This window comes from Larimichthys crocea, chromosome III (assembly GCF_000972845.2).
Source record: "Larimichthys crocea isolate SSNF chromosome III, L_crocea_2.0, whole genome shotgun sequence".
NCBI classification, from domain to species: Eukaryota; Metazoa; Chordata; class Actinopteri; family Sciaenidae; genus Larimichthys; species Larimichthys crocea.
In genome coordinates, this window is record NC_040013.1 from 32,473,514 (window position 1) to 32,499,542 (window position 26,029).

The following is a 26,029-nucleotide window of genomic DNA, read 5'->3' on the forward strand; positions in this document are numbered from 1 at the left end:
TTCAATAGGTGTGGTTCATTACTTGATGAATCCAATTTGAATAATGCATTCCGGTTTGAAGTAACTCACTTGGATGATAGTTGACAAAAGAAAAGGAGGTAGAAATGCAGACTTTTCTTTTGTTATAGTCTTTTAAACCCTTGTCATTGTCATTGTGGCTGTCACTGAAGCCTCTAGCTCCTCACTAAGGTTTCTCAAAGGAAGGAAGTTGAAAATTTCTGAACTCTTACCAGAGAAGAGGAATGCCACTCAAAGTCTGAAGTCTAGACAGTTGTCTCAAAGTTATACCATTGAGCAAAACTGTGCTTCTCTTACAGTTAAGCTTTTGGCTGCCCTTCTATCAGTTATGCTAGTTTCAGAATGGGAAACTTCACTCAGATACAATATTGGTGGGAACAAGGTCTGAGGAAATGTAAATCAGGGTTTGAGATTAGAAAAAAATAGTAGCAACAAAATCATCAAATCATTTACTACCACTATTTGCTATTAAGTGTGAATATGTAAGGATGAATGACATATAGTTTTGACAAACCGCTGTGTTAAATAGCTTAATCTTCATTCTGTTTTCTTCCTGTCCTTATTTGCCTATTCAATGATGCTGAATGTGCCAACATGGGTGTTTGCACTGTATAGCTTTCTGTTGTCTGTTGACAACAACGGCACTAAAAATCACAATTAATTGACACTTTGCAACTACCCACAACAAACCGAGCTAACATTAATTCCTGAGCTGCTGAGCTGACACAAAATATACTATATTATACATGTAGAGGCGCAGAAAAACATGTCAGCATCTTTATTGTGCTGTTTCATATATCGATTTTCAAAACAAGCCATCACAGTAAGAAGGGAGGTACAAAATTCTAGTGCTATTCTATTAGTAAGCATATTGGCAATATCTGAGAGGCTGACAAGCAGTTACATGTCACTTTCTAAAGTAGACTTTCGAAGTCCAAACTAAAAAGAGACACCGGCATTGCAAAAGGAAGAGTGTTTCCAAAATGTTACCACTTGTGGACAATGGCTGTTTGGTAGAATGAAATGCCAAAAAGCAAAATAGAGCAAAATATATTTTTTAGAATAACACAGTGAAATAGACAATGAGAAGAATAAAGAGAGGAGGAGTGATGTGAAGTTCAGAAAAGTAGTAAGTATAAGAGGTAATTGTGTGCTGATGGAATGGGAGGAAATGAGAAAAGGGGTTATAAAAGATAGAAAGTAAGAATCTTGTCCGTACAAAGTGGTGGTAGGTAGGGAAATCAGCGAGAGATGAAATGAGAAAGGTGGTACCAAGGGTAGCGAGGCGGCAGTAGAAAGAGGTTTAACCTTTATAAATATTGACAGAATTCGGCAGGCTGAGAAATGTTGCACAATCAGAACAAAAGCCAGCTGAGCAGAAAAGGACAGACGGGGCAAAAAAGGAAAAATAAAAGCAATAAACACTGTCTGACTTCCCAGCTGACAGGTCATGTTTTCAGTGAGCAAGTTCCAATGGCAGAACCACCAGAGGGTTGCAGGGAACTGACCAGAGCACATGAGGACACTAAAACTAAACCACCACAAAGCTCTTCTTGATATCTCTCGGACCATTTCTCTTTGTTTTCCTACATCTTTTTTTCCAATTACATTATAGTTCCTCTCCTCATTTCCTCTAACGCCCTCTACACTCCCATTTTCACCTTTTAAAACCTTGTATCTTTGCTTGATACATATCAAGTACTATATTGAAAGATAGCTTTACCTTAAATTAGTCATTAAAATCCCATTCGACTGAATTTCTAATCCTAGAGATTAGATTAGAAATACTTTATCAATCCCAAACTGGGAAATTCCATTGCAGCAACAGCATAAATAAATAATATATTCATGCTACAGCTTTTTTTCCCCCTCCGTTTCACCTTATATGCTACCAAGTACGACAATGTATTCTTGTAAATACATTAGTTTAGTACATGCTTTCCATCACACCATGGAGAACTGTATGGAGCTGATGAAATTCAAAAAACAGTAGAAACAGAGCTTTTCACGCACAAATGAAGACCATGGAGATTTTCCTTCAGGCTTAGCTCCAGAAACTTTCTGGGGGGTGATGGGGTAATAAAAATTTCCCAGAGTGGTCCATCTTTTTTCAAAATGTGAACCTACCCCCCATTTAAAGAAAAAAAAAGAAGAAGAAAAAAAAAAGACAAATCCTTGCAACCACAGACGCTAAAATACCTCTGGCCTCCCAAAATCTGTCTGCTGATTCAGGGGTTCCCAGGGATAATAAAGTTCAAAATAAACAACAATTCATGCATAACATGCAACACAAAGTACTTTACATAAAGAATCATGAGAAAACAGAACACAAGCCCTCCTCCATTAGAAGCTACTTCACAGTTGGGTTTACAAGCTCCAACTAGCTTTTCCAGTCCAAGACATTCAGCTCCAGATGGGCTATGGAAAGCTATGACTGCAATCATTGCACAAGCATCAACAACATTATAAGCAGGACCCTAAGGCGGGAATAGGGATATCAACAAAAAACATAATAATGGGAAACCCAACCCTAACCATGGAAATTAAAAAAAAAAACATAACCGAATCAATAAGGCTCATTCCAGAAATCAACAGATTGAATTAGTTTAAATTGAATAAATGTAATTTCCATCTACCCGTGTCACCCGGCTGCTAAATACCAATCTATCAAGTGTAGTGAGATTGTCTCCATACATGTGCATGTGTGAGGAAGATGTAATTGGGAGATAAAAATGCAATGTGTGAGACTTATTTTCCTTGTGTCCATTGTCTCTGTGTGCCTCACTTATTGTTAATATATTCAGGGAACTGATTGGCTGTGATAAAATAGTATGCAATACTAATCCATTAACTGCCAAAGTTAACTTACCGCATTTCAGTTAAAGTCACTCCTACTAATACTAAATAAACTACTTGCACAAAATCCTCTTGTGCCAACTAAATCCAGATCTTTTACAGGCCAGGAGTACTGTGCAGCCATAGCTTACTCTTTGCAGCAGCTATGTAGCACTTTTGAGTAATCAGCCTACATTACTAATGGCTCCTCCATCCATTTGTCCATCCATCAACCTCTGTTTAAATTTAGGATGAACACATAACTGCATGTATAAAATACACAGTAAATAAATTAAACAAACCAATAAACATACCTTTTCTGTGATGATCCGATCCACGCAGTGCTTCCCTGTCAAAGGCAGGCTGCATTTGTCTAATATCTTGTGTTTTCCGCCCTGAAAGAAAAGAGTAGTTGGTTAAAAAGGAGGGAGGAGAGGAAACCAGTCACCCAAGCTGTGTCTCAACTTCCCGTTAGTACACTTTGTACACTATGCAGTAAACTGTGTTCACCATGTACTTCGTGGCATAGTGTGTTAATTTCAGCAGGGCAGTGTTGTCTCATTTTCGAGTTTTGCCGCTGTGTATCTCTGGAAATGATGCTTGGAACATTTTGCTTCTTCTTCGCTGAATTGCAATTAGTCAGAGCATTAGCAGCAACATTTGACTGTCAAAATATAAATATAAAACATTTTCACAATGCTGGTGGTCCCTCTCCTTCTGGGAGCCAAGTGTCCAGTGTTCAACAGCGTTCCACAGAGTATGCTGCATTTTTAAACAGTGTGAACACTCCTATGTACTCATTAAAAGTGAGCTGAATTCTGGAAGTTCAAGAACTGAGACACAGCACCAGTTGAGCATGTCGATCACTGCTTAATAACACAGCTTAATGATACTTTCAGGGATGCAGCTTAAATTTTAATATATCCAGGGATGCAGCTGGTTATGTACACTCATTCTATTCCAAAAGGACACACAGCATTTCCATGTGGGCATGTCTCCGTTTCCCCGCCAGTCATCTTTAAGAAAAAGCACATACCCAAATTCTTTGACATCCTTTAACACAGCCCGGGAAGCATCACACATCACACATTATACATCACACACCCCCTCTCATTTCCCCATCAAGAATGAAAACAGGCTTCAGGGTAGTAAATTTATGTTCACCTGCTGCACCATCTGGACTGTAGCTGGGCGCCAGACAGGCTCCCATTAGCAAAAAACAGCATGCTTCTATGAATACAGAATGTTACATTGCCCTTGCATCATATTGGTCTGGACTTTCCAAAAGTAAACCAATTCAGTTGGATTGCCTACGGTTATTGTCAGAAGCCCCGTGGGGTTGTTCATCTTTAGCTGCAGCACCAGTTTAACTAATCAGTTGTTACTGATACAGGGTCCAATTCTAGACTTGTATTCAAATTAGTCGAACGGGAGGTGGTTTGTGCGCAAAACCTCATCAGGATGAGCTGGTGCTCTCTGGTAAGGAGGCATTAAGCAATCCATTAACAGAATTATCCTTAATCAGTCATAACACTTAGACTCATTATCGCTGGAAGCAGATACAAGGTATGCTAACGAAGGTGCCAACAGAGAAGAAGGGAGGGAGAAGAAATTTACCAATTTAATTCAACCTGGTTTCCTGAGAAAGGGAATGAGTCTTTTGGGGGCAATTTGTACAGGCTATGTTGAATAAGCATTTTAAAAGCACAAGATCCCCCTTTCTCTTTCACTCACTCACTCACGCACACACACTTTCAGATGTTTACACACCTTAGCTGAGTGCTCCATGGTGACGACCACTTTGGTTCCAGCGCTAGCCACCAAATCCATCGCTCCTCCCATTCCTTTCACCATTTTACCCTAAAGAATGGAAGACAAAAATAGACTGATGTTTTGTCCACCTTTTTAAAGAAATGGGATAACGGAAAACAACAGGAATACCTTATAATATACCACAATCCAATTGTAAACCACCCTTATGGCCTTAAATCTACAACAAATAAAATAAAGCCATACAGACAGTAAATAAAAAGCATTCGTGTACAAGGGTGGAATAAAATGAATGCAATACATCAAAAATAAATACAAGTTTACACAGCTGCTTTAGGGCTCTCTCTCTCAAATGCAAGGATACGTTCTATTGTTCAGTGCTTGGTGAAGCCTAATTTTATCCCTGAAAACTTCAAACAGAGAACAGGAGGGAGAGATTTGAATGGATCTTCAGTCTGATCCTTCGGAAATGTGGTGAGGATACAATGGCAAGACCACAAAGACTTGTCAAAAAAATACAGTAGTAACATCCATCCCGAAATATCCAGAGTATTTTCAAAGAAAGTGATTCTTTTCAACCTGGACCCTATTTTAGTAGTTTTTGTTTTTCATGATTCCTGTGGGTTACTTTAACTTTTATCTTTCAGCTTAACAATAAGGCGAGTCAATTCAAAAACAAGGGGTGAAATTCAAAAAGCAGCATGCAGGTTATAAATGATTCCACTTTAACAAACATAAACTACATATTTAGAGATGATAAGGAAGGTCAACATCCCTAGTATCCATTATAATAATCCACTGCATTGCAAAATAAACTTTTAATATGGACCATTTTTGTGGTAGAAAGTAGCCCCAATGAAAACTGTTGGCAACATATTGTGTAGATTATACAGAGTAGCAGCGAGGCCGTTTCTGGAAAGACATGTTGCTGTTGAATTGTTGTGAGCACCGCAAACTAAATTACATTCGCCGCCTTTGTGTTGGGGCGGCAGTGGAAATGTCACAGACAGATATCTGAAAACCTGAGCAGATGAAACCAAAGTTATCTGCATGAATAGAAGATACCAATGGAGGTGAGAGAGAAAACATGCTTTTTGTAATTGTCTGAACCAAACCTTGGTGAAGATGTATGAGAAATGTGTTTAAAACTCATGGTTCTTGGCACAATTCCAGCTGTGGCAGTCTGAGTTTCTATTTAATGGTCGAAGGTATTAAATATTGAAGTGCAGGAAGAGAACTTAAGTATTCTGATAAATGTAGTGTCATTATAAGATAAATCTTGGTGCTTTGATTGGGCCCTCTCTACAAAACGCTTTCACATTTTATAGTAACTGCAAAATTAAAAGGGGTTTAAAAATATGATCATAGACCACAGTTTATTTTATAAATCGCAGTCCTAACAATCTACAAATATCCAGAGAGCACTGTCTCTTATTTAGGCAGAAGAATATTATAACAAGATCAGAGAGCAAGCAGCAAAGCATCTGCACTGAAGAAAACTTCAAACAGGAGGCATCCGTTCAGTACAATGGCCAGTGTTCATGGCGCTTCATCTTTTAAATGAGTTGTTGAGAAAATACTATCTTTATGATCATTAAACTCTAGGCTAAAGGCTCCTATGTAAATACGCAGTGCACTAAAGCTTCGTCTAGCTACAATTCAGTGAGCAAATAAATTTGTCTGAACAAATAAAGGTTTTCTTCAAAAATGTGAATACAAAACAAAACCTGAAAAGATCTCTAAAAAATCTGAAAGATCATTACAGCAACCGAACTGCCAGCTGGTTGAAAAATCGACTTCTAGTTCCTCATTGTTCCCAATAAAGAAGGTTTCCAAATAAAGAAGGCTGACATGCAGATATGGCCACAGGGTGACGGCTGAGTAACTGAATTAAAATCCCATTTGCTCATCAATCATGTGAAGAGCCTGCTTTGCTCTCTGCTCGATAACCAGAGGATATATATGCCAAGTGTGGTGCATCATAAGGATACTGTTTGCCTCCAGGGAGGCCAGCTGGGTGGAGAAGATATCAACAGAGAGCGGAAAGAGGGTTGGGAGAGGGGAGGTGGGTTAGAGGAAGTCGGGAAAAGCATAGACTGAGTATATGGGAGAGGCTGCATTTAATTTCATGTGCTTTACTCCATTATCTTACAGGAGATCATCTGAAAGGGCTCTACAACAACCACTCAAAAAGATCCTTAAATAAAGCCTCCAAATTTATTATATAAAAATAATATCCATTTTGATCATCCACTTTTAACCTTCTTTATTCATTCAACACTTAGTGACTCTAAAGATAACACTCCAAAAGCAAAGAGTGTCCTTTTTCATATGATCAATGTTAATGCACTTTCTGACAGTCAAAGGGCTGGGGGTGTGTGTGCATGGGCCCTTTGGGACAGAACACTGTCTGACCTGATAGTAGCAAGTCTGGATTTACAGCTGTGTGAGACACCTGCTCCTGTACTCCACTCAGAAAGTCTGCTATTAATCAAAGAGGGCATCCGTTTTTTTTAAATTAAACATCTGTGTTAAATTATGATCAATACAAGAGTCAAATTACAAAATGATCATATTTGCTGTGGGGAGCAATGAAACTTCTACTGGAACCACCCTTTATAATAAAAATGAATTGGTTGTATGTTTCTGGAAAATAGAAAAGAGACGTCAAGTGACTGGAACTGTTGTAGGCCATTAATGTTTGAATGAATGCTAGCTAGGAAATGAAATTATGCATCTACAGAGTCTGTGTTGCATCGCAGTGACAGCAGCCAAGCATACAGGAACAACAATCAGGCTTGTGTCAATCTATGATTGTGTGCGTGCGTGTGCGCATGTGGTCTTATGGTCTCACTAATGCTTATGACCTTGTTATTTAGAAAGCACTATAATAAAATAACATTGCTGTGGAGACAGACAGGTACGGCCTCTGTTGCGCGCTGAATATAGTCAGTGACCTATATTGTCGGGAGGATTGGCATTTGCTTGCCTCTGATTTCCAGCTTTGTGTGTGGTTATCTTAGACAGCTTTGATCTAAGCAGCACCCGTATCATGATCTGTAAGTGTGTGAGGAAGAACAAATTTATGAAATAACCTGCTCATTTTATTCAATCCAATCAAGAATGAACTTTTGGTTCGCTCTCTGTGAACACTTATTTTGTCTTGACTTGGTTGCTAGGTTTCTGTACACCTGCTTAACTACTTCTTAATATTGAAGACATACCAGATTAAGAGAATACTATTTTGCTAAAACGATTTATAGTTTTATGGATACTGTTGAATATGAAGCTCGACTTCCGACCAGTAGAACCTGCAGGCAGGCACTAAAACATTATGTTGTCAGGACCATGTCCATGGAGAGGAATATCCTCTGCCAACAAGAGTGTGGGTAATTTAGTCATTTAACAGCTCTGATGATATTAACCTTGCTGGTCTGACTGAAGCCCCACAGGTTTTTTAATTTCCGCACCACTCTGATTGTGACCATTTCCCTGCTATGATCTCAGTACCATGGGGGCACTAGGACGCCTGAAAGTGTATCTAGACACATTTCATTAACAGAAACCCATAAAAAAAAACAAAAAAACAACAACATTAAAATACACTGCGAGACATCTCTCTTCTAGCCAGTGACAACAATTGTTCAAGCACTCAAACACAATGGGACACTTATGGTTTATGGAGAACTTGTATTGTTGCATAATTATTACAGAAGACCTAATTCTAATTAAATGTGTAAAACACGCTCAGTTACAAGTTACAATTACAAGAAAGAAGATTCAAATTTTATAGTTAGAGTTTTACATTAGAGCCACAAATGAGAAAATCTCCTTGCACTAGTTCCCACAGATGTTGCTTTTTTTCTTCGGAAAAGCCATTTCACGTTTTTTCCACCGGTTTATTGGACTAACCCTTTGAAATTAATCCTTGCCAGGGGCGCATATACAGTAGCCTACCCATATGCTAATAAAATAGGCGTCGGAGAGGATGTAAGTGATGGAATATTCATTCGTATAATGGCTTTAAAGGTAAGAGATGATGTGAGACACTGCAGGAGGCAGTATCAGTGGTGCAGAACCCAGATAACACAAGACTCTTTTACTTAAAAGGTCTGCAGAGATGACACCTATCATAACATGTGAGAGCAGAGACAATGACAGAGGCAATCCCACTCCACCAACAAGGTTTCTCAGTGAGCCACATTTATTATTATTATAAAATGCTTATGAGGCATTTTTTAAGAAAAAAAAACAAACTTGCTTTCATGCTGTTCATACAGGCTTTGTTTTTTCTCTCCGAGAAAAAAGCAATAAAGTACCCATGTCCTCTAGACAGAGAAAGAACATGTAGAAAAATCATTGTTCAAAAGGAATAATTAATTCAATAAACACACAGTGGGGCCATAATATGCTGCTGTGGCACTAATGCAAAAAAAAAAAGAAAAAAAGAAAAGAAAATAGCATCATGGGAAGCATAATTTGTCTATAGCAATGAATTTCTCTTACTAGGCTTAGGGGTTGCTTGAATTTTTTTTAAGTGTTGCCATGACGACGGAATACGATTTCCTCACTTGTTGTGCAAGTATTCACTTTTCAGTCAGTGGCAGAAACACCACAGAAAATGACCCCCTTCACAATCCAAGAGTTCCCACTTACCAACTGGCTTCCTTTCTCTCCCCCACAAATTCTCTGACAATCTCCGCTGTCTGATACAAATGCCTCTCTATTTAATAACATAGCGACGGACAGCTACAAGCATTCGTTACCCAGACAACTAATGACAAGAATCAGAGGGGGAGATGGGACTGACAGGAAGACAATGGACACTGTGTTCAAAGTAACTGTAAAACATAACTGTTTACAGTGTATAGCTGGTAAGTATGATGTACAGTAATGCAACCACAGTTTCTGACCTGCGGCAAATCAAAGCTTCATTTTCACCTAATAACACTGGAAACAAAAAGGTTACAAAAGCTGTGTAAAGTGGTCAGTGGAGCGCCACACAGTCACATACATGGAAGAACAAAAAGGACATCTTTAACGGATGATAAACTGGCAACCATATCCAGGTAAATCTGTTTATGATACAGCAGGAGAGCGAGTGAAGTTCTATGGGAAAAAAAACACTATCTTTTAAGCAGCCCCTTCATTAAAGCTGCCATGAGGCCTTATCATGAGCACTTGAGCTAGTGACTGCATTTTAATAATCAGTAGCTCGAGCTATTGCAGCACTTAAGCTGCAGTTATACTTAGCCTCCAGTTTAGAATATATGTCTGATGTAGCAATAGTTGTCTCTGCTTAAAGTCAACAACTATCACACTGAATTCTCTTTAAGTCAATAGCTGGTATTTCGGGTGCAGATACATTTTTATTGCTTCGGTTCAATTTGGAAAATATTTGTTTATTCCTCTCAGATTTAAGTCAAAATCAAAATCAACAAGAATCAAATATGGTTCACATTTTTCTCAAAGGTCTGTATGTGTGGCTGTTACAAATCTCAGGCGGCATTTTTTTATGAGATGCTGTGGGCAATACCCCTACGTTTAGGACACCTACCATTTTCTCTCAACCTACTGTCTTTTTCCCCAAATGTTTCAGGCTGAGTGGAGATGTAAAAGCATTTCGAAGCTGTCAACTGAAAAATGTTAATCTGCATTTTGCATATTAAAAAGCGTTTACAATCAACATAATCACGCTGAGAGTACTGCATTCGCGACTCCTACGTACAACATTTCCAATTTCACGCTATGTACCCATCTTTAGATAGTGAATAATTTTCATTATCACAGAAGATGGGACATGTAATTCTCTTCATCCTTTCAAAAGAGGGGACAATGAAGACCGATGCGTAGGTGAGGACAGAGGTGTGTGAGCTTGTGCTGCAGCGTTATTTTGCTGTTCATCATGTCCAACACTAGAATGGCTAAACAAGATAAACGGCCTGCTTCTGAATAAGAGCTCCACTGCAGGCCTTTAATATCTGCATAATGTGCTTAATCAAGCAGCGGTTAATTAGAAATTACCATGGACAAACAAGTACAACTGAAGAGGTAAAGAGAAAACAGATTGCGGTTTAAAATTTCACCATATGACCATTAATAACAGTATGCACAGTAATGGCTTACTTGATTTATTTAAAGATTAATATTTTATTCTCAAGGTCTTTGCAGATAAACATCTACAGCACTCTGTGTCTGTACTCGGCTGCTTCGAAGGAGAAATATCTATGAAATCATGCACTGGCTGAAACAACCTTGCGTGTACACTTCAGTCAAGCAGAAAACAGCTGTGTGCCAGGGGGCATTCTGGTTGAGCCCTCCCACGTTGTGAAGAGGCTTTTAATGGGTTCCTGACCTTAGTAATCACTGAGGATGACTGTAGCCACTGTGGTCTTAAGACCAATTGCCCTGATGTAACACCTAGCAATGATGTTGGCCATCTATTTTACTGTAGCGCTAACAACCACTCCCCCTTGCTCCTAGATGGTTGCAACCGCCTCGCTTCACCTTCTCTCTTTCCTAGTGTGAAGAAGTAGCTTAGTTTATCTATTCTGGGCAGACTTTGTGGAAGAGGACGTGCAGCATCTATATAAACGTCCACACCATGTCCTTGGCACAACATATACCAGTAATATAGCATTCAAACTAACAGAGCAACATCACAAGCTTGATATCGCCAGAGACTGAACACCTCTCACTTACATGTGTGTTGTCATGATGACCTCCCAGCAGACAGAACAAAAAAGCATGAAATTTGAAAACAAGGTAACAGATTTGTGCCATCAAGACCAAACTTACTGGGATCATCCAGTTGGCTAGGTCTCCATATTTTGACACCTGCATGGCTCCCAGCATTGTCAGGTTTACGTGACCCCTAAAGACAATGACACAACAGAAAAAGACAGCTGTCAGCTTCAGAATCAGTTCAACTTAGAAAATCCCCACTTAAAACAAAACAAAAAACACTTAATACTACTTAACTACTACTTAACTACTACTACTACTACTACTACTACTACTACTACTACTACTCCTCCTCCTCCTCTAATCCAGCACCGACATTAAATGTCTACACATAAATGTACTATATTAGCAAAATATATTAAGTTACTTTACATTTTACACCTAAATAAGAAGTTTAAAGTACAAAGTGAGGTATCAAATAACACCTCTAGAACAGGTCGGGTCACAGGATGCTTGCAGTTGCATAGATTAGATAGAATCAGGATCCATGGCACTGCTGTTTACAGTAAAATCAAAAGTAAGTAAACTAAAGTAAGAAGTGATAACATTTTGTGATAAAGAAGTACATGTTTAAACGTAATCCCAGCATGGGGACTAGCTGGTGTGGTATTTGAGGCAACATGGCTCACAATCCACCATATGTTGTGTTATTCTTTCTTGGTAATTCTGGACTCTTAACTTTGTTCACACAACAGCAGACACAGACACACACACACAGAATCAGCGTGTTTCCGTTTGGTCCCCGCCAATGTAACTGGACAGTGCTATTTATGAGCACTATTGGATTTTCAATGGGTGGACAAACAGAACTGATGCTGCAGGGAGTGCGGGTGGGCAATCTCAGACAGCTGGCAAATCAATAAGAACCAGAGACCCTGGGAATATTGGCAAGTTGTCTAGTTGTGCTGGTGACAGTATTTGTTAATATCCAGTGCTACAAATTGTGGCTCTATCTTGCTGTGAAATTCCTCTTAATGGTTATAGCTGGATTATGGTGCAGTTGAAAAACTTGCATAAGTGTGTTTGGTCTTCTGTTTTGTATAAACTTCTCTAGGAAGTTCATAGAAGTGACTCATGGCATTATGAAATTTCTTTTTAAATATTAATAAGCTGTCTACATATAGTGTCAATCCACAAACGTCAGGCATATATAACTGTCAGTCAGCAAATAGGTTATCAAAGCATTGCAGCCTTACCCTCGAATCATGGCAAATGACTCATCACTGGAGAAGTAGGCAGCCCCAGGGAGCACAGTGACAGTCTCCTTCCCTGCGAAGATGACATGATTTGGGCAACATAAAGTATCAGAATATCATTGCAGTAAACATTGTTAACTGCGTGCAAAATAATCATCAAAAAAGGTAAAAGTAATGACAAAAGACATTAAACACATTAGAAAATATGATTGAAAAAGGACAAGGATGCATTAAGTGTTCATTAAATGTTCATTACAGGGAATCCATTCGATTACGCATTCATGTAAATGTGTGTATTTATGCAGGAAATAAAAAAAAAAGTCAAGTCAAATCACCACCCATAATTTACCTTTTTTTCTTTTCTTAAATATAAATAAATGTATCATTGGAGATACTGATTAGGACAAGCCTCACCTGCGTTAATAAGGTCTGCATCCACTGCATCCTCAGTGGGGTATGGGCCCTACAGGGAGAAATGTAGATTAACAAGAATGTGCACACAAGCTGACAGTCCCCTACACTCACACGTCATTCAGCCTGACCAGCCATGATCTTTCAGGAGAGAGAGAGAGACAGAATCACATTTTTCTGATTAGATGAGACATTGATTTTCTTTGTGTTCAACAAAGGGAGCAATCCTTTGGAGAGGAGCAGAGAGGAGAGGAGAGGAGAGGAGAGGAGAGGAGAGAAGAGAAGAGAAGAGAGGAGAAGTGAAGAGAGGAGTATCCCTTTAAAAACAGGCACTTGTAATTAAAAGAAACTTTGACAAATAAGGCATTAGCATAGGCGCCTACATGCTCCTGTCAACACAACTGATTGGAAAGTCATTCCATAGCAGCACGCTTTGTTAAAGGCTCAACAATCAAATAATAATTGTGAGAAATAAAAATGGAAGAGAATGTGTCAAACTGACATAATTTGTTACAAAACAAACTTATATTATAGCATATTTCACAGTAGGACCCCAAACTATGGGTGACACCGCTCAAACAAATGGCTATTCATCTTGCGACAAGCTCAGAGCACAATTCAATTTGAAAACATTTACTGCCGCTTAGAATAAAATGTATTGTTCATTAGCTTGTTTAGCTGAGAGTCAAAGCACTGAAACCTGAGAAGGAAGAAAGCTCTCTGTAGGCATCTTACCAGTCCCAAAATTCCATTTTCACTTTGGAGGTGGACAGTGATGTCTGGTTTTATGAAGTTGCTGGCCAGCATGGGGATACCAATACCAAGGTTGGCTAATTGGATCTTTGTTAAGGATGGCAATAACTATGTTTGTAATCATGTGATAGAAATTAAGCATTAAGGTGAAGAGATGGAAATGCAGTATCATACCCTGAATGATTATGTAATAGGAACTACATCATACACTGCAAAGCCTCCTTTCCAACAACCTTGGACATTTTGTTGGACTCATAACAGTCATTCTGTGTGAATAAGCTCAAAACATCTGTTGTGTGAACAATGCTCAAACCGACACAAATTTAAAGTTTTAACATTTCCAAAATGCCAAACGTGTCATGATGAATTATTGGGAAATGTGAAGTCCAAAAATCAGTGGTTAATCACAGATCAGCCACACAAAATCTAAGGCTGCTTTCATGAGCTAGGGCGAATGCTATCACAATAACATGTAAATGTGAAATGTTGAAAAGAAGAAAAAAAAAAGAAAAAATTATGTGCATAATTTGTCAATGCAATCAACTGGTCCAAAGGTTATAATTATTCATTATGTGTGCTGAAAAGAAAGGAAGCCAAGGCACAGCTCTTTTTTCTCCTGTGGCTATTGGCCGACACCTGGTTTGGATTTAGTCATGATAATTAGAGCACAAAGTTATGATTTTGTAATTTGTTCACTGCTTGTATTATTTTCAAAAGGATACCATACATCCCATCCTCAAACTCCAGAGCAGCACGCCGAATGATCCTTTCCCGAACAATATCCGAGTCCTTCTTTGGTTTGGGCTTTGCTTCTTGGCTTTTCCTAACTGTGCGTTTCTGGAACCAGAACAGAAGTATATGAGGAAGCTATTCATGACAGTACAAGTGCAAGGTACATACATAAGTAACAGCTAGTATGTGTGTTTCTGAATAATGATACTTGATAACATTTCATTCATTTAACAAACTGTTAAATGGAACATGATTAGTGTGACTTTCACATGATTACATAATCCAGAAAATATAAAGAGAAATGTAAAATGTCTCCCTTGGATGTGGTAACAGATGTCTCGTTTTGTACCTCAATCCTTTTCTCGTAGCTGGCTCCCTGGACAACCCTGTGGACGTAGATGCTGGGTATGTGGATGTCCTCTTCAGCGAAGGTCCCAACATCCACCACTTCTTCCACCTACACAGAGACAAAGAGGAATGAGCTCCACCTTTACCTGAAAAGGTCTCTAGACCTTAAGATCAAAGCTTTGATAAGGAAGCCGGCGTGCAATGATGGAGCTGTGCTTCCACGAAATAACCTCTGGCTTCCCAGCTATGACAGATTAACTGATAAACACCATTTTTTTTTACCATTCTGCAGGCCAAACTAAAAAAAATTACCTTAATTTGTACATTGTGTATTCCCTAAAAAATGAAAATGCTCAACCGTTTGAGGAACACAGCAGGCTTTTTAAATGGGTTTGATATTATATCCTAAACTGAGACACAAACAACAGTGAGGGTGATGCACAAGCAGACATTTGTTCTCCAAATACAGTCTCACAAGTTTAAAAATGATGTCTAGTCTTAACAGGGAACAGAGGGTAATTATTTGTGGGGGAAGGTGCTGCATTTTTTTAGCAACTCCACTGAGTCCAGGGAAAGCTGTGTGTGTACCCAAAGCCAGCTTAACTGACTGAAAACAGAAGGGGTTCATCTGAGACAACGAGCACAGGGAATGCAGCTTGATCCCTGGATCAAAGGCGATGGAGAGTAGGGGTGCATGGAGGAAATTGTTTTGGTGCTGGGAGGACTCGGGTCGAACCAAACACAAAAGGTCAAAAGATACTCCTTACTGCCCTCTGTGAAAGACAATGTTTACTTACCTATTTTTATTTTCAGGTTGATTCTACAAGTTCTGCTTGAGAACTCTCTTACAAGGTTTACATTTTAGCTCAGCTTACTCTTAAGATATCAGAGGAGGTGCTATAACATTGGCCACTGACATTGTCTAAGCATACACGAGTGTGCAAAGGGTTATTTCTGTCGAACACGACCCAGATGGAAATGGCTATTGATTTGAGTAGAGTTGGGTAAACATGACTGCAACAGAAATCCTAGAAAGAACGCACCCGCTCCCTCCTCCTTAGGCAACATTTGGTACTGCTATGAAATGAGCTTGCAGCCTCCACTTATACAGGTGGTTCAGGGGGAGCTGTACAGCATATGTGGGTTCACATGTAATGTTACAGCCCCTACAGCTCAGTCAGGATTTATCCTAGGCTGTGTTATTAAACACAGTAGCCCCTGAGATTTTAAGGCAACATTAGATTTAAACTAAGCTGGGAAGGGATTGATGGTAGACTTTCTTAAGAGACCTGATTTTCCTTAATCAAACACGAGAGACTCCAAGCAATCTCTTTCATCCTGAAGATTCTTCAAGGAGAAAAAAAACAAAAAAACACTTGTAATGACACAAAATAAAATGCAAAAAGAGAGCACAACCAAGTTATCGTCTCATCTCTGGGGACTAAAAGGGGACTACGACAACATAATTCTTGTGCTTCCTTTCTACCTTTCTGTGCTTCACTCCTGTGTAGCCCAGAGTGTAACCTATTTATTCCATTTACATGAGGGGCAAGCAGCCATTCACAGCAAATTGAATTTAATCTCTCCTTATCTCCACTTCCTCCCTCAGCACTCAGTGCTGACTGAGAGGAGTCAATGGCTAAGAGTGGATCCCATCTTAGCGTTGTCATGGATACACAGGCTTTGGTCTGTGGTGAGCGAGGGCCACTCAGGACCATAAAGTGATTTTAGACTCTTTTTCTGGTTCTCTCGGCTAGGTTATGGCAAGTCTCAGTGAAAACGAGGCCATGCAAGACGAGATTGGTAGCACGGGAGAATTGATACAGCAGTCCCACACATCCACCCACATCTTTCTCTAGGGGCTCGATCTGTCTTTTGTGAGAATGATGATATCCATGAGACATCCTCATCAAGGAAGGCTGAGCTCATCACATTATAAAACTGTAACAGTAATAAACTCGGGGGGCAAGGGAATCAAGACAAATATTTAGTGGCATGAAATTCAAGACTTCAGATGAATGAACGGAATTAAGAGTATCGATGCCTAACAACTTTGTCTCTTCTGTCAAAAAGGTGTCAAATAGTGTGCCCTTCAAAAACTGACAACAAAAACGAACAGAAGAGAGATCACGCCTCTTTTTCTCCATGTCCGATTGTTAGTCCCTCACACATGAAAACAAACCATGTATTCAGCTCAATTTTCAATTAGCCTTCCAAAGCTAAGTCACAGCACAATACCAAGCTCATGCAATTTAGATGTTCTGCCTACATAAAAAAAGCCTCCTTTCATCTAGGTGATGTGTCCCGGCAGCACCGGTGCTCAGATGCAGCTCAGACAGAAGGTTCAACGGACGAGGACGGATATAGCATTAAAATAAAATAATAATAAAAAATAAAACACACACACACACACACACACACACACACACATATACATAGACACACACGCAAATGAGCAGGTGTGTGGAGCAAGCAAACCAGCACACGCGCAGACACACACATTGATATTCCTGTATCTGTGGGGCGATTTTCACATCAATGAGAGCAGAGCAAGGCATGAAGTGAGCTGGCAGGAGGATAGAGGGAATCAAAGTGCCCTCTGGGGACACAACAAGCATTTTTTTTCAAGGGTTTGTGCTTTTTTAGGCTGTGAGCTTTGTCAAATCTTGTTAATCTCAAATTGATTGAATCACAATGCTACCAGATTTCCTAGAATAAACCACCAACAGTGGTGTTGCATACAGTGTTTACTCTACGGTTATTTAACGATGCTGGATCATTCATGTTTGTCCAGCCAAAATAAAAACAAAGAGTGTTACATTTACAGTCTGAGCACAATTTTTAAGTACATGGAACGAAAACCAATTATGACCAGTAAACGATAAACACCAGCATGCTTTCAGACAGGAATTCAGATGCACAGCCTTTCAGTGCCAAACAGACTCAATGCTCTCTGGCTAAAGGTATTAATTTGAGCTGACCATCTGGCCTACATTCCAATCACCAAATTAACACACAGGATTTGTGTTTTTGTCTTCAGATAGTATGCACATTATAATGTCAAACAAAATATTAGTAAGCTAACGGTTCCTAGAGGCTAGTATGTTTATTGCACTCTTGATTACAAAAGCAATGGACTGAACGGATGAAGGATATTGTTAATTTTGTCAGTGATTACAGTTGCCGTGAATTTTTTTCCTAAGGGTGTTGCCGTTTTTTTGAATCGCCCACAACAACAGCCCACAGTGAATTTAATCAAAATTAGGTCATTCATTTTCATTCATCAATATCATCATCATCGGTAGGATGAAAGATTTAGGGGACTCTGGACTCTTGATTATAATATGAGTCACGTATGTTTTCATTAGTGTAGAATCACCTGAAAATAAGATCTGTTATGTTTTCTTTATGTTAGAATGATCTATATCTTCAGACGCTGGGGGTTGTCTTCATGGATGGTTTATAGAACTGGGTACTTAAGAACTGGGTACCCAAAGTGGTGGCCTATTTAATCCAATATGTAGTGTTTATACCACTGGCCATGCTGCAAGTCCCTGCTCAGCCCACAGACTTAACATTGTGGTTTTGTCACACATTTCTTAAATAGCTTTTCTAGGCTTGAGTAAAGTTTTACAAATAAAAAAACCTCCATGGATTAAATTAATTAAAAAATAACTGTCTTTGTTTGGAGTTCAAGGTGCCGTGCCAACTTTTACAGACGTCTATAGAGAAAATGCTGCAAAATTGGAAGCAAGGCTGAGAAGCAAAACCATCAAGCGTCTACAGTAGCCCAGAACAGACAAACTAAACACTGCTCTAGTCTAGGCCATAGTTTCTCCTTAATGCTTAGGAGGAGAGGGAGGTTGCAATCAGCCATTACACTGCTTCATGCCACAAAATCCGACACTCTGGACCCTTTAATATAACTAGTTGACAAACGGACATATTACAGACTGTAAAAGCTTCAGTAAGTTATACTTTAATCGCAGCGCTACCTGAGCTTATAATCCATCAGGTGTTTTGTTTGTGTGTGGGTGTTTGAGCGCATACTGATGCGACAGTCAGGAGAAAAATGGTGTGGCTACAGGCGGCGAAGCATGAAGATGACAGCAACACCACACTCTCATTACCCTGTGTATTTTTAGCATCTCCATCTTCCTCCCCGTGTGTGTGTGTGTGTGTGTGTGTGTGTGTATGCTCCTCTGTCTATGTGACACTTGGCCATGCTCTGCCGCCACTTTCGGGGCTCAGCTACGGCTCTATCCTCTAACCCAGAATACTGACAACATGGGCAATCTGTTTCCTCTCAGTGGAAGCTTGCCTCGCCTATAAAAGTCTTTATGGTATCCAGAAAACGGGAGACATCCCGCAAATGCAAATGCTCAACTTGAAATACATTTTTTTTCAAAATGGGCATGGACAACTCCACTTTCAGCTCAGTGTTTACATTTCAAAGAACCCATAAGCCTCGGTGCGACATGCTTCAGATTCAGATGATAGGCTGTCGTTAGGGAACTTTGAACTTATAGTCAGAGCGTATAACATGCAAATTTGCCATTTCAAACATTCAGTTTGTGCATATGTTCAGCAAATCTGTCTTCCCCTTATACTGGCTTCCGTCATCTCTTTTCATATATATATATCATCTACCACTTTTCTGTCTCTGTTCAAACACTCCTACAGTGACACACAGATGACTATTAAAACTTAGCCCTACAGTCTGTCATCATCATCAGTAAATGTTACCAATGCACATGGATTTAAATTTATGCCAAACCCGACTTATTCTTATACAAAATTAAGTCAGCCTATGTCTAAATGTTTCATTTAAGATTAGACATTCCCAGTGTGCCCTCCTGGAAGAAGTATGTTAAATTAGAGCAATGCTTTAGCAACATTTTTTGGCAATGCAGACGGCAAAATACTGCCAGCAAGATCCCTAAAAAGGTCATCTGTAAGATAAACTAGTCATAAATTATTAAGTACTGTAGCTTTTCTGTTCAGCTCAACACGAGACTGAATCGCCAAATGTTTTAATTAATGAAGGAAAGACCTGTTCCTATTATGTGTCCTAGTTTATGCACCACTGCCTAAACAGAAATGGATGGACAAACAGGTGACCTAAATTTAGTTTGACACACGAATGTAGAATATTATCTAGTCAAGTTGAAACTCCACTACCATTAATGTCAATACATTAAAGTGCTATAAGCACTGGTTGATGAAGAATTTATTTTTCCAATAAACTATATAGTAAAAATTAGAAATATTATTATATGATTATATATTATCTAAACATTTCATCACCAAATCGTATTGGTTTGCTTACTTGGTGAGTTAATTCTTTCTCCTGGTTATGTGTGATTCCTTCAAGGCCAAGATGAATTAATGGTATTGTACTCCATCACTATCAAGGCTGCTAGTTCATGAATTGATGCACAGACTCACATCTCAAGATAGTCTCCGCTAAATGAATGTTGAATAGACAATAGAATAAGAAGACAGTTTCAGTGTCATAGTATCAGTGTTGTGACATAAAAACGAACATACACACACTCTCAGAAGGGGGAATGGGCTTTTATAGCAGTTTGTCCATTGATAGCACAGCAAATTGATTTGATGTGATGTCCAGCCACTCCTGCAATTACCTCCTTTTGCTCCAGACAGGTTTTAGCTCCAAGTCCAAAAACGTGACACAATATTGAGTACAATTTTAACTCAATGCCTTAATGCAATGCCTTTGTTGAGATTGTAATTCAAAGCAAAGGCCACTACTATATTAAGAATTTATTTATTTATTTTTATTAAAAGCCATGCCACTTTCTGGCACATATGATTCCAATTAAATCGAAGCTAAAACATGTCCAGACACACAATATCCTTCCCCGTTAGTTGTGCAAAATACAAAAACAGACAAAAATGCTGTTGTTTCACATCTTCTGCACACAAGAGCCAATTCGTTAACCTCTTTAGGCAAGAAATGATGTGGAGAATGGGTCAATTTATAACCATTTGCCAACAGTAGCTTCAGTAACAGAGTTAGTCAAGGGTGTAAGCCAAGATCAAGGTACAAAAACTCAACAAGGCATAGTAAGTACTGTAAAACAACATGAAAATGTTGGCTGTTAAATTAAATTCCAGCAGTAAGCAAACAAGTCATTATGAACTACAGAAAAAACTTAACAGGTCATGATAATACCCATCATTCCACGGCATTAAAAGAAACATTACATACACTAAGCTGTTCCCAGTTCATGACTGAAACTGAGATTGTCTGTTGCTTTGAAGATATGTGTGTGTTTTTTAATACAAATGTACAACAGAAGGCCTCTTAAGGATGAAGGTCACTTATATCCAATTAGGCTTCTAGCCTGGTTAAAGAATAAAACATGCTCACATTCATTCATTCAATTCCTGCATGCATGACTGGTTAGTTTGTGTTTGCACACCAACACCCACACCGCTACCACTACATTGCATCGCCACAGTAACAAAATACAGTTGAGTCATTTACCGTGACTGATGGTCGAACAACAGCAGTACACCACTGCTTTGATTAAGTCTCTGGTGTATTGTATCCCACAATGCAATGGGGCCTTTCACTGTACCTGTGATAAGGGAATAACTGGACCGGCTGGATACCGTGAACATTCAACAGTTGAATAGCAGGGCTTGGTTGCCTAGCAACCGTGGCAGGAGCTGGTGATGATCTGGTAATTTTCAAAGTGCTTTTGTGTTATCTCGTTCTCTGACACTCTTCCTGCTTCTTGTAGTTCAAATTCAGAACCAAAAATAAAGTAGATATACATATCAGAACTGGAACAGGGACGATAATGATAGGCTGGTGGTCACTGACCTGAGGGATTGAAACAGTAGTGATGGCTACTGACAATTTTAAAACTGTATAAGAACTGTGTGAGTCTGCATGAATGGGGGCCAGCTGGTGACAACTGCAGCGTTATTGACAGACTGTGAATTGATTATTTAAATCTGCTTTCCAGAATTTCCATTAATGTTGTCCAGAAGGGGAGTCACCAGGTTACATATCTACACGTGTTAGTCCCTTAGGGCTGTAATGCATTACACACACACAGGTTTACTGAGCCTTAAGTGAAGTAAAAATGGATACAAAGTAAAATGGATAATTTGACAACTGACAGTAAAGGACATAAAATATGTAACTATAGACATTCAATGTGGCTTTTAAAGAAGAAAGGTATAATATTGACTGGAGATTGTCATTTCATTCTGCAAGTGAAGAGTTCAAGCACAGGTAATTCACCATCAGAGAGGAGTGGGTTGGCTAAACATAATTTTAACTCAAGAGGCTTATGGGAACAAGCTTTTGCAAGGTGTCAAGGGGAAGCTCACAGTATTTATGGAACTCACTGTGACACACTTAAATGTGGTGATATTCTTATAGTTAATAAAAACAATGGTAACACTTTTATTTGGAAAGTCCGCCTACAGATAGTTAATAGAGTATTTGGAACATTTCAACAGCTCATTAGTTGATCTTCAACTGTTTCACAAATGAAACTGTTCTCTGATTTTCACCATGTGGTTATAGTTTGGTTAGTTTTAGGCACAAAAAACATCTAGGTTGGGGTATGTTCATGAATGGTCACATAAACTCTATAGATAATTTAAGAAAAATGTCATAATTGCTCTATAGTAACACACCGAATATCAGGAAATATCAGAATCATACTGATAAGGGGATATGAGCGTGTTCTTGACTTAATTTCACAACAGATTAAGCATTTTGAGAATATAAATTAAACTAATTTAATCTGGACTGAATCTGACAAATCAACCGAGTTGTTTTGGCCTAGTTATGACTGCTATCTAAGCTGCTGCCCTTTAACTGGAACTGAAAAGTGCACCATCCTTATTTTATCCAATTCCCCCTAGCCCACCCAGTCTCCGTCCACAATGTCTGACATTTTTTGCCCTGTCATAAAAATTAATAACTTAGCCCATGAACAGCATGAGCCTACCTGGGTGCAGAGAAAGAAATGAGGTCCAGCAGACAAGCGGCTTACTGTGCAACATGATCATCAGAGAGCTCACCGCACACTAACCTGAGCAGTCAAGCTGAGCTGCAAGTTAAATGAATAGCTTCAGAATACCCTGACCCTATGTGTTGGTTCCCTGCCTTAACCAGTGCACCAAGACAGCAGGGTCAATATTGACAGCATATCACTAGATTTATGACTGAGCATGCATTGAATCCCAAAGATAAATTTGTTTTCAGAGAGCTGGTAATTGCTTTAGTATCAGAGATAAAAGGTTCTTAATGGGTATTGCAATACAGGTCTATCACTTTATTGGCACCCTGTTATCGATAATGTTCATATGTTACCTGCACTGCCATAAAAAAGGCAGATACAATCTGACAAATCATCTGATAAGAAGATAAGACTAAGTGTTCAGACAGCTATAATGGGATATCAAGTACTTGGAAAAAATATATATATATTTAATTTACATTAAGAGACATGTTTATTATATAGTATTTTATAGCAGGAATTTTAGGTCAAACAAGTCTTAATGAGGATGTTTTTGGTATCACATTTCAAAAAAGCAATTAAAAACAAATTAAAAACCACGCAATATATGGAAGACAGTTTTGAAACGTACTGAATTCTAATTCGACATTTGAATATTGTTTGATGTCATTTGTCGGACTGCAACACAATTTAGAATAAATGCCTTTCTGAATATAAGTATTAAGTTGATATGTGGATGACAAGTGTCTGAAAAGGACTATTTGCTATTAGACCATGACAGGAAAAAGAAGTGAAATGCAAAATCTTCAAAGACTAGGCTGTGTCTGACACAGTTGTTTGACGCAGTCTGGTTTTAGTCCTGGCAGGGTACATAAAATTACATATAAAATGTGTTCAGATGCAAATGCAGAGCTTTACTTTCCCAAAATAAGATGATTTGTGTCAAATTCTGGAGTCTGTTTTGGGTTAGGTTAATTGATTGAGATGTGACATTAATTATTTTCAGAAATAGACTATTTATAATTACATTTCTTTAGGCTACACACATATGTCTGATGCCCCATTAAAAAAGACTGTTTATACTGTGTCCTTGTTTGAAAAATTAAGTCAATTACTTATGTATTCATGAGAGTCTGCAGAGGATGTTTGTTTTCAGAAGTTCTCTCAGACCTTGTTAACTGAAGTGTTTGTTTGTATATTATATGATCTGAATCTCCCATTCACCTTGTCATGTCATTCCATCTTTTGTCTCTTTCTTTCCTGCAATTGCTGCTTCACTTTACCATATGCACGTAGAAATGCACAAAAACTATTCTACTACTGTTCCTTGGTCCTAATGAAGCCTGGGTCTCCAAACCTGTTAAACAATTGTTTTATCCTCTCCACTCCTCTCACCAAAAACAGCCTGAGTTGATGCTTCTGAGTGCACAAAGGTTGAAGCAAACAGTTCAATATTAAATCCAACCAATTATGCTTGCATCTCATGAAGTGGCTCTCTAAACAGAGCTGCATTACCATTCATGTCACTACTGTCTACATCACGGCTCCAGCAGACGTCACACCGACACATTTCTTGGTGGCATCACTGCTGCTAGAGCTACTAGTCTCATTATCCCTGTTGCAGAAAATAGGGCATTATCTATTATACCATAGCATTGACTCTAAAATCAATTTAGAATTAATTGATAGCCATCATTGTCGCCACACACACACTGGATTGGGGATGCAAAAATCGCTGACTTTAGTGGTTAGTTTAGTTGTGAAGTCTGTCGTCTTAAAACCCATTAATGCCTGTGCCTAGTGAGAAATTTACCGCCCAGACGTCTCTAATCAACAGCAGACTAAATCTCAGGTCCAGCAACCGTGGAATAATTGAAAATGTGCTCTGTGGAACCCTGTTAGATTTATGAGACCCTTCTCCGCCGATTTATTTTCAGAAAGTGCTTGTGTTTTATGATTTTCACACACAGCTTTTCTCCCTGCTGCTCTCTGAATCAAACTGCGTCTATATGGGAGGTGTGAAGCTGTTTGCGTGTTGGAGGGGTTGAGAGGGAGATGAAGGCACACACACACACACACACACACACACACACACACACACACAGGGAAGAGATCGCACTTCTAGACTGTCAAATGCCAGACAGGTGGGCAACCAGACAGATAGAATGAAGCTACGTATGACACAGATAGTCAAACTTCTAATCCATCAGTCATATTTAAGGTCTTAGAGATATAATCTCAATATAATCTTTTCATCCCATGACCACAAAACACAAGGCCTTACACCTATAAGACATTTGTGTCACATTTCTGCTTTTGACCTTGAGCATATTTCTGCCTTCTATCTTGATACTGTAGCATGATGTCTGTGAATGATGACTTGTTGCTTTACTGGCAATAGGATGCGCAAGAAAATTGTGCTTCTGTGTGGCTGTGTTAAAATTGTTGGTTTCTTTGCACTATTCTCTTGGTGGTCTACAGTTAAAAATTAAAATATTTGCTTTTTTTCCCCTTCATAGGTTATTTGTAGATGTAGGTGGTGGCGATTTTAGTTGGTTGAAAATTCACACTTGGGCTCACTCCAGATTACTTCCAGAAGGCACTGGAGTTAAAGAATGGCCTTGATTTATGATGTTTATATAATGAAATATAAGTGTGTAGAGTATATGTGTTTGTGTATATTTTTTAATTATTGACATTAAATGAAAGCTGAAGTCTAGATGCTGAGATGTTAGATGTATTTCAGTAAATTAATAAACATTTTTTTGCTGTAAGAAGTGCATACCTCAACTATGGTGGTTTTGGCTGCCTTGCACATAGGTTGGTTGAAGTTTCTGGCTGTTTTCCTGTCAGAAAAGAGCAAGAATGAGGTATTATATTAAAGCAAACAGGCAGTATGGACGCAAGAATAACTCAGCCACTCTCACTGTAATATACAATATCTAATAGCCACTATATGCTGTTGGATGACTGGAAGACACTGCTCTCTTGTGGAGAAAAACTTAACTACATCTCCTAATTTAAAATCATTCACATCCATCAGGATGATGAAAAATAATATAATGGTGCTAGATGGGGCCATTACTTAATTCAAATCAATTCAAATCAATTTTATTTGTATAGCCCAAAGTCACAAAGTACATTTGCCTCAGAGGGCTTTACAATCTGTACAGGGAGTGACACCCTCTGTCCTTAGACCCTCGGTTCGAG

General features: G+C 38.9%; 1 protein-coding gene across 3 annotated transcripts in view; it reads right to left on the reverse strand.

Annotated features, from left to right (window-relative positions):
• oxct1a (3-oxoacid CoA transferase 1a) overlaps positions 1-26,029 on the reverse strand; it is a 42,647-nt gene that overhangs the window by 8,568 nt on the left and 8,050 nt on the right. For all 3 annotated transcript variants that reach the window (XM_027277997.1, XM_019264513.2, XM_027277998.1), the window contains exons 7-15: positions 25,605-25,665; positions 14,809-14,916; positions 14,450-14,564; positions 13,710-13,804; positions 12,978-13,026; positions 12,564-12,636; positions 11,422-11,497; positions 4,624-4,713; positions 3,168-3,248 (exon numbers count right to left, since the gene is read on the reverse strand). In XM_027277997.1, the coding sequence (XP_027133798.1) occupies positions 3,168-3,248; positions 4,624-4,713; positions 11,422-11,497; positions 12,564-12,636; positions 12,978-13,026; positions 13,710-13,804; positions 14,450-14,564; positions 14,809-14,916; positions 25,605-25,665 (748 nt within the window). The remainder of the gene's footprint in view (positions 1-3,167; positions 3,249-4,623; positions 4,714-11,421; positions 11,498-12,563; positions 12,637-12,977; positions 13,027-13,709; positions 13,805-14,449; positions 14,565-14,808; positions 14,917-25,604; positions 25,666-26,029) is intronic.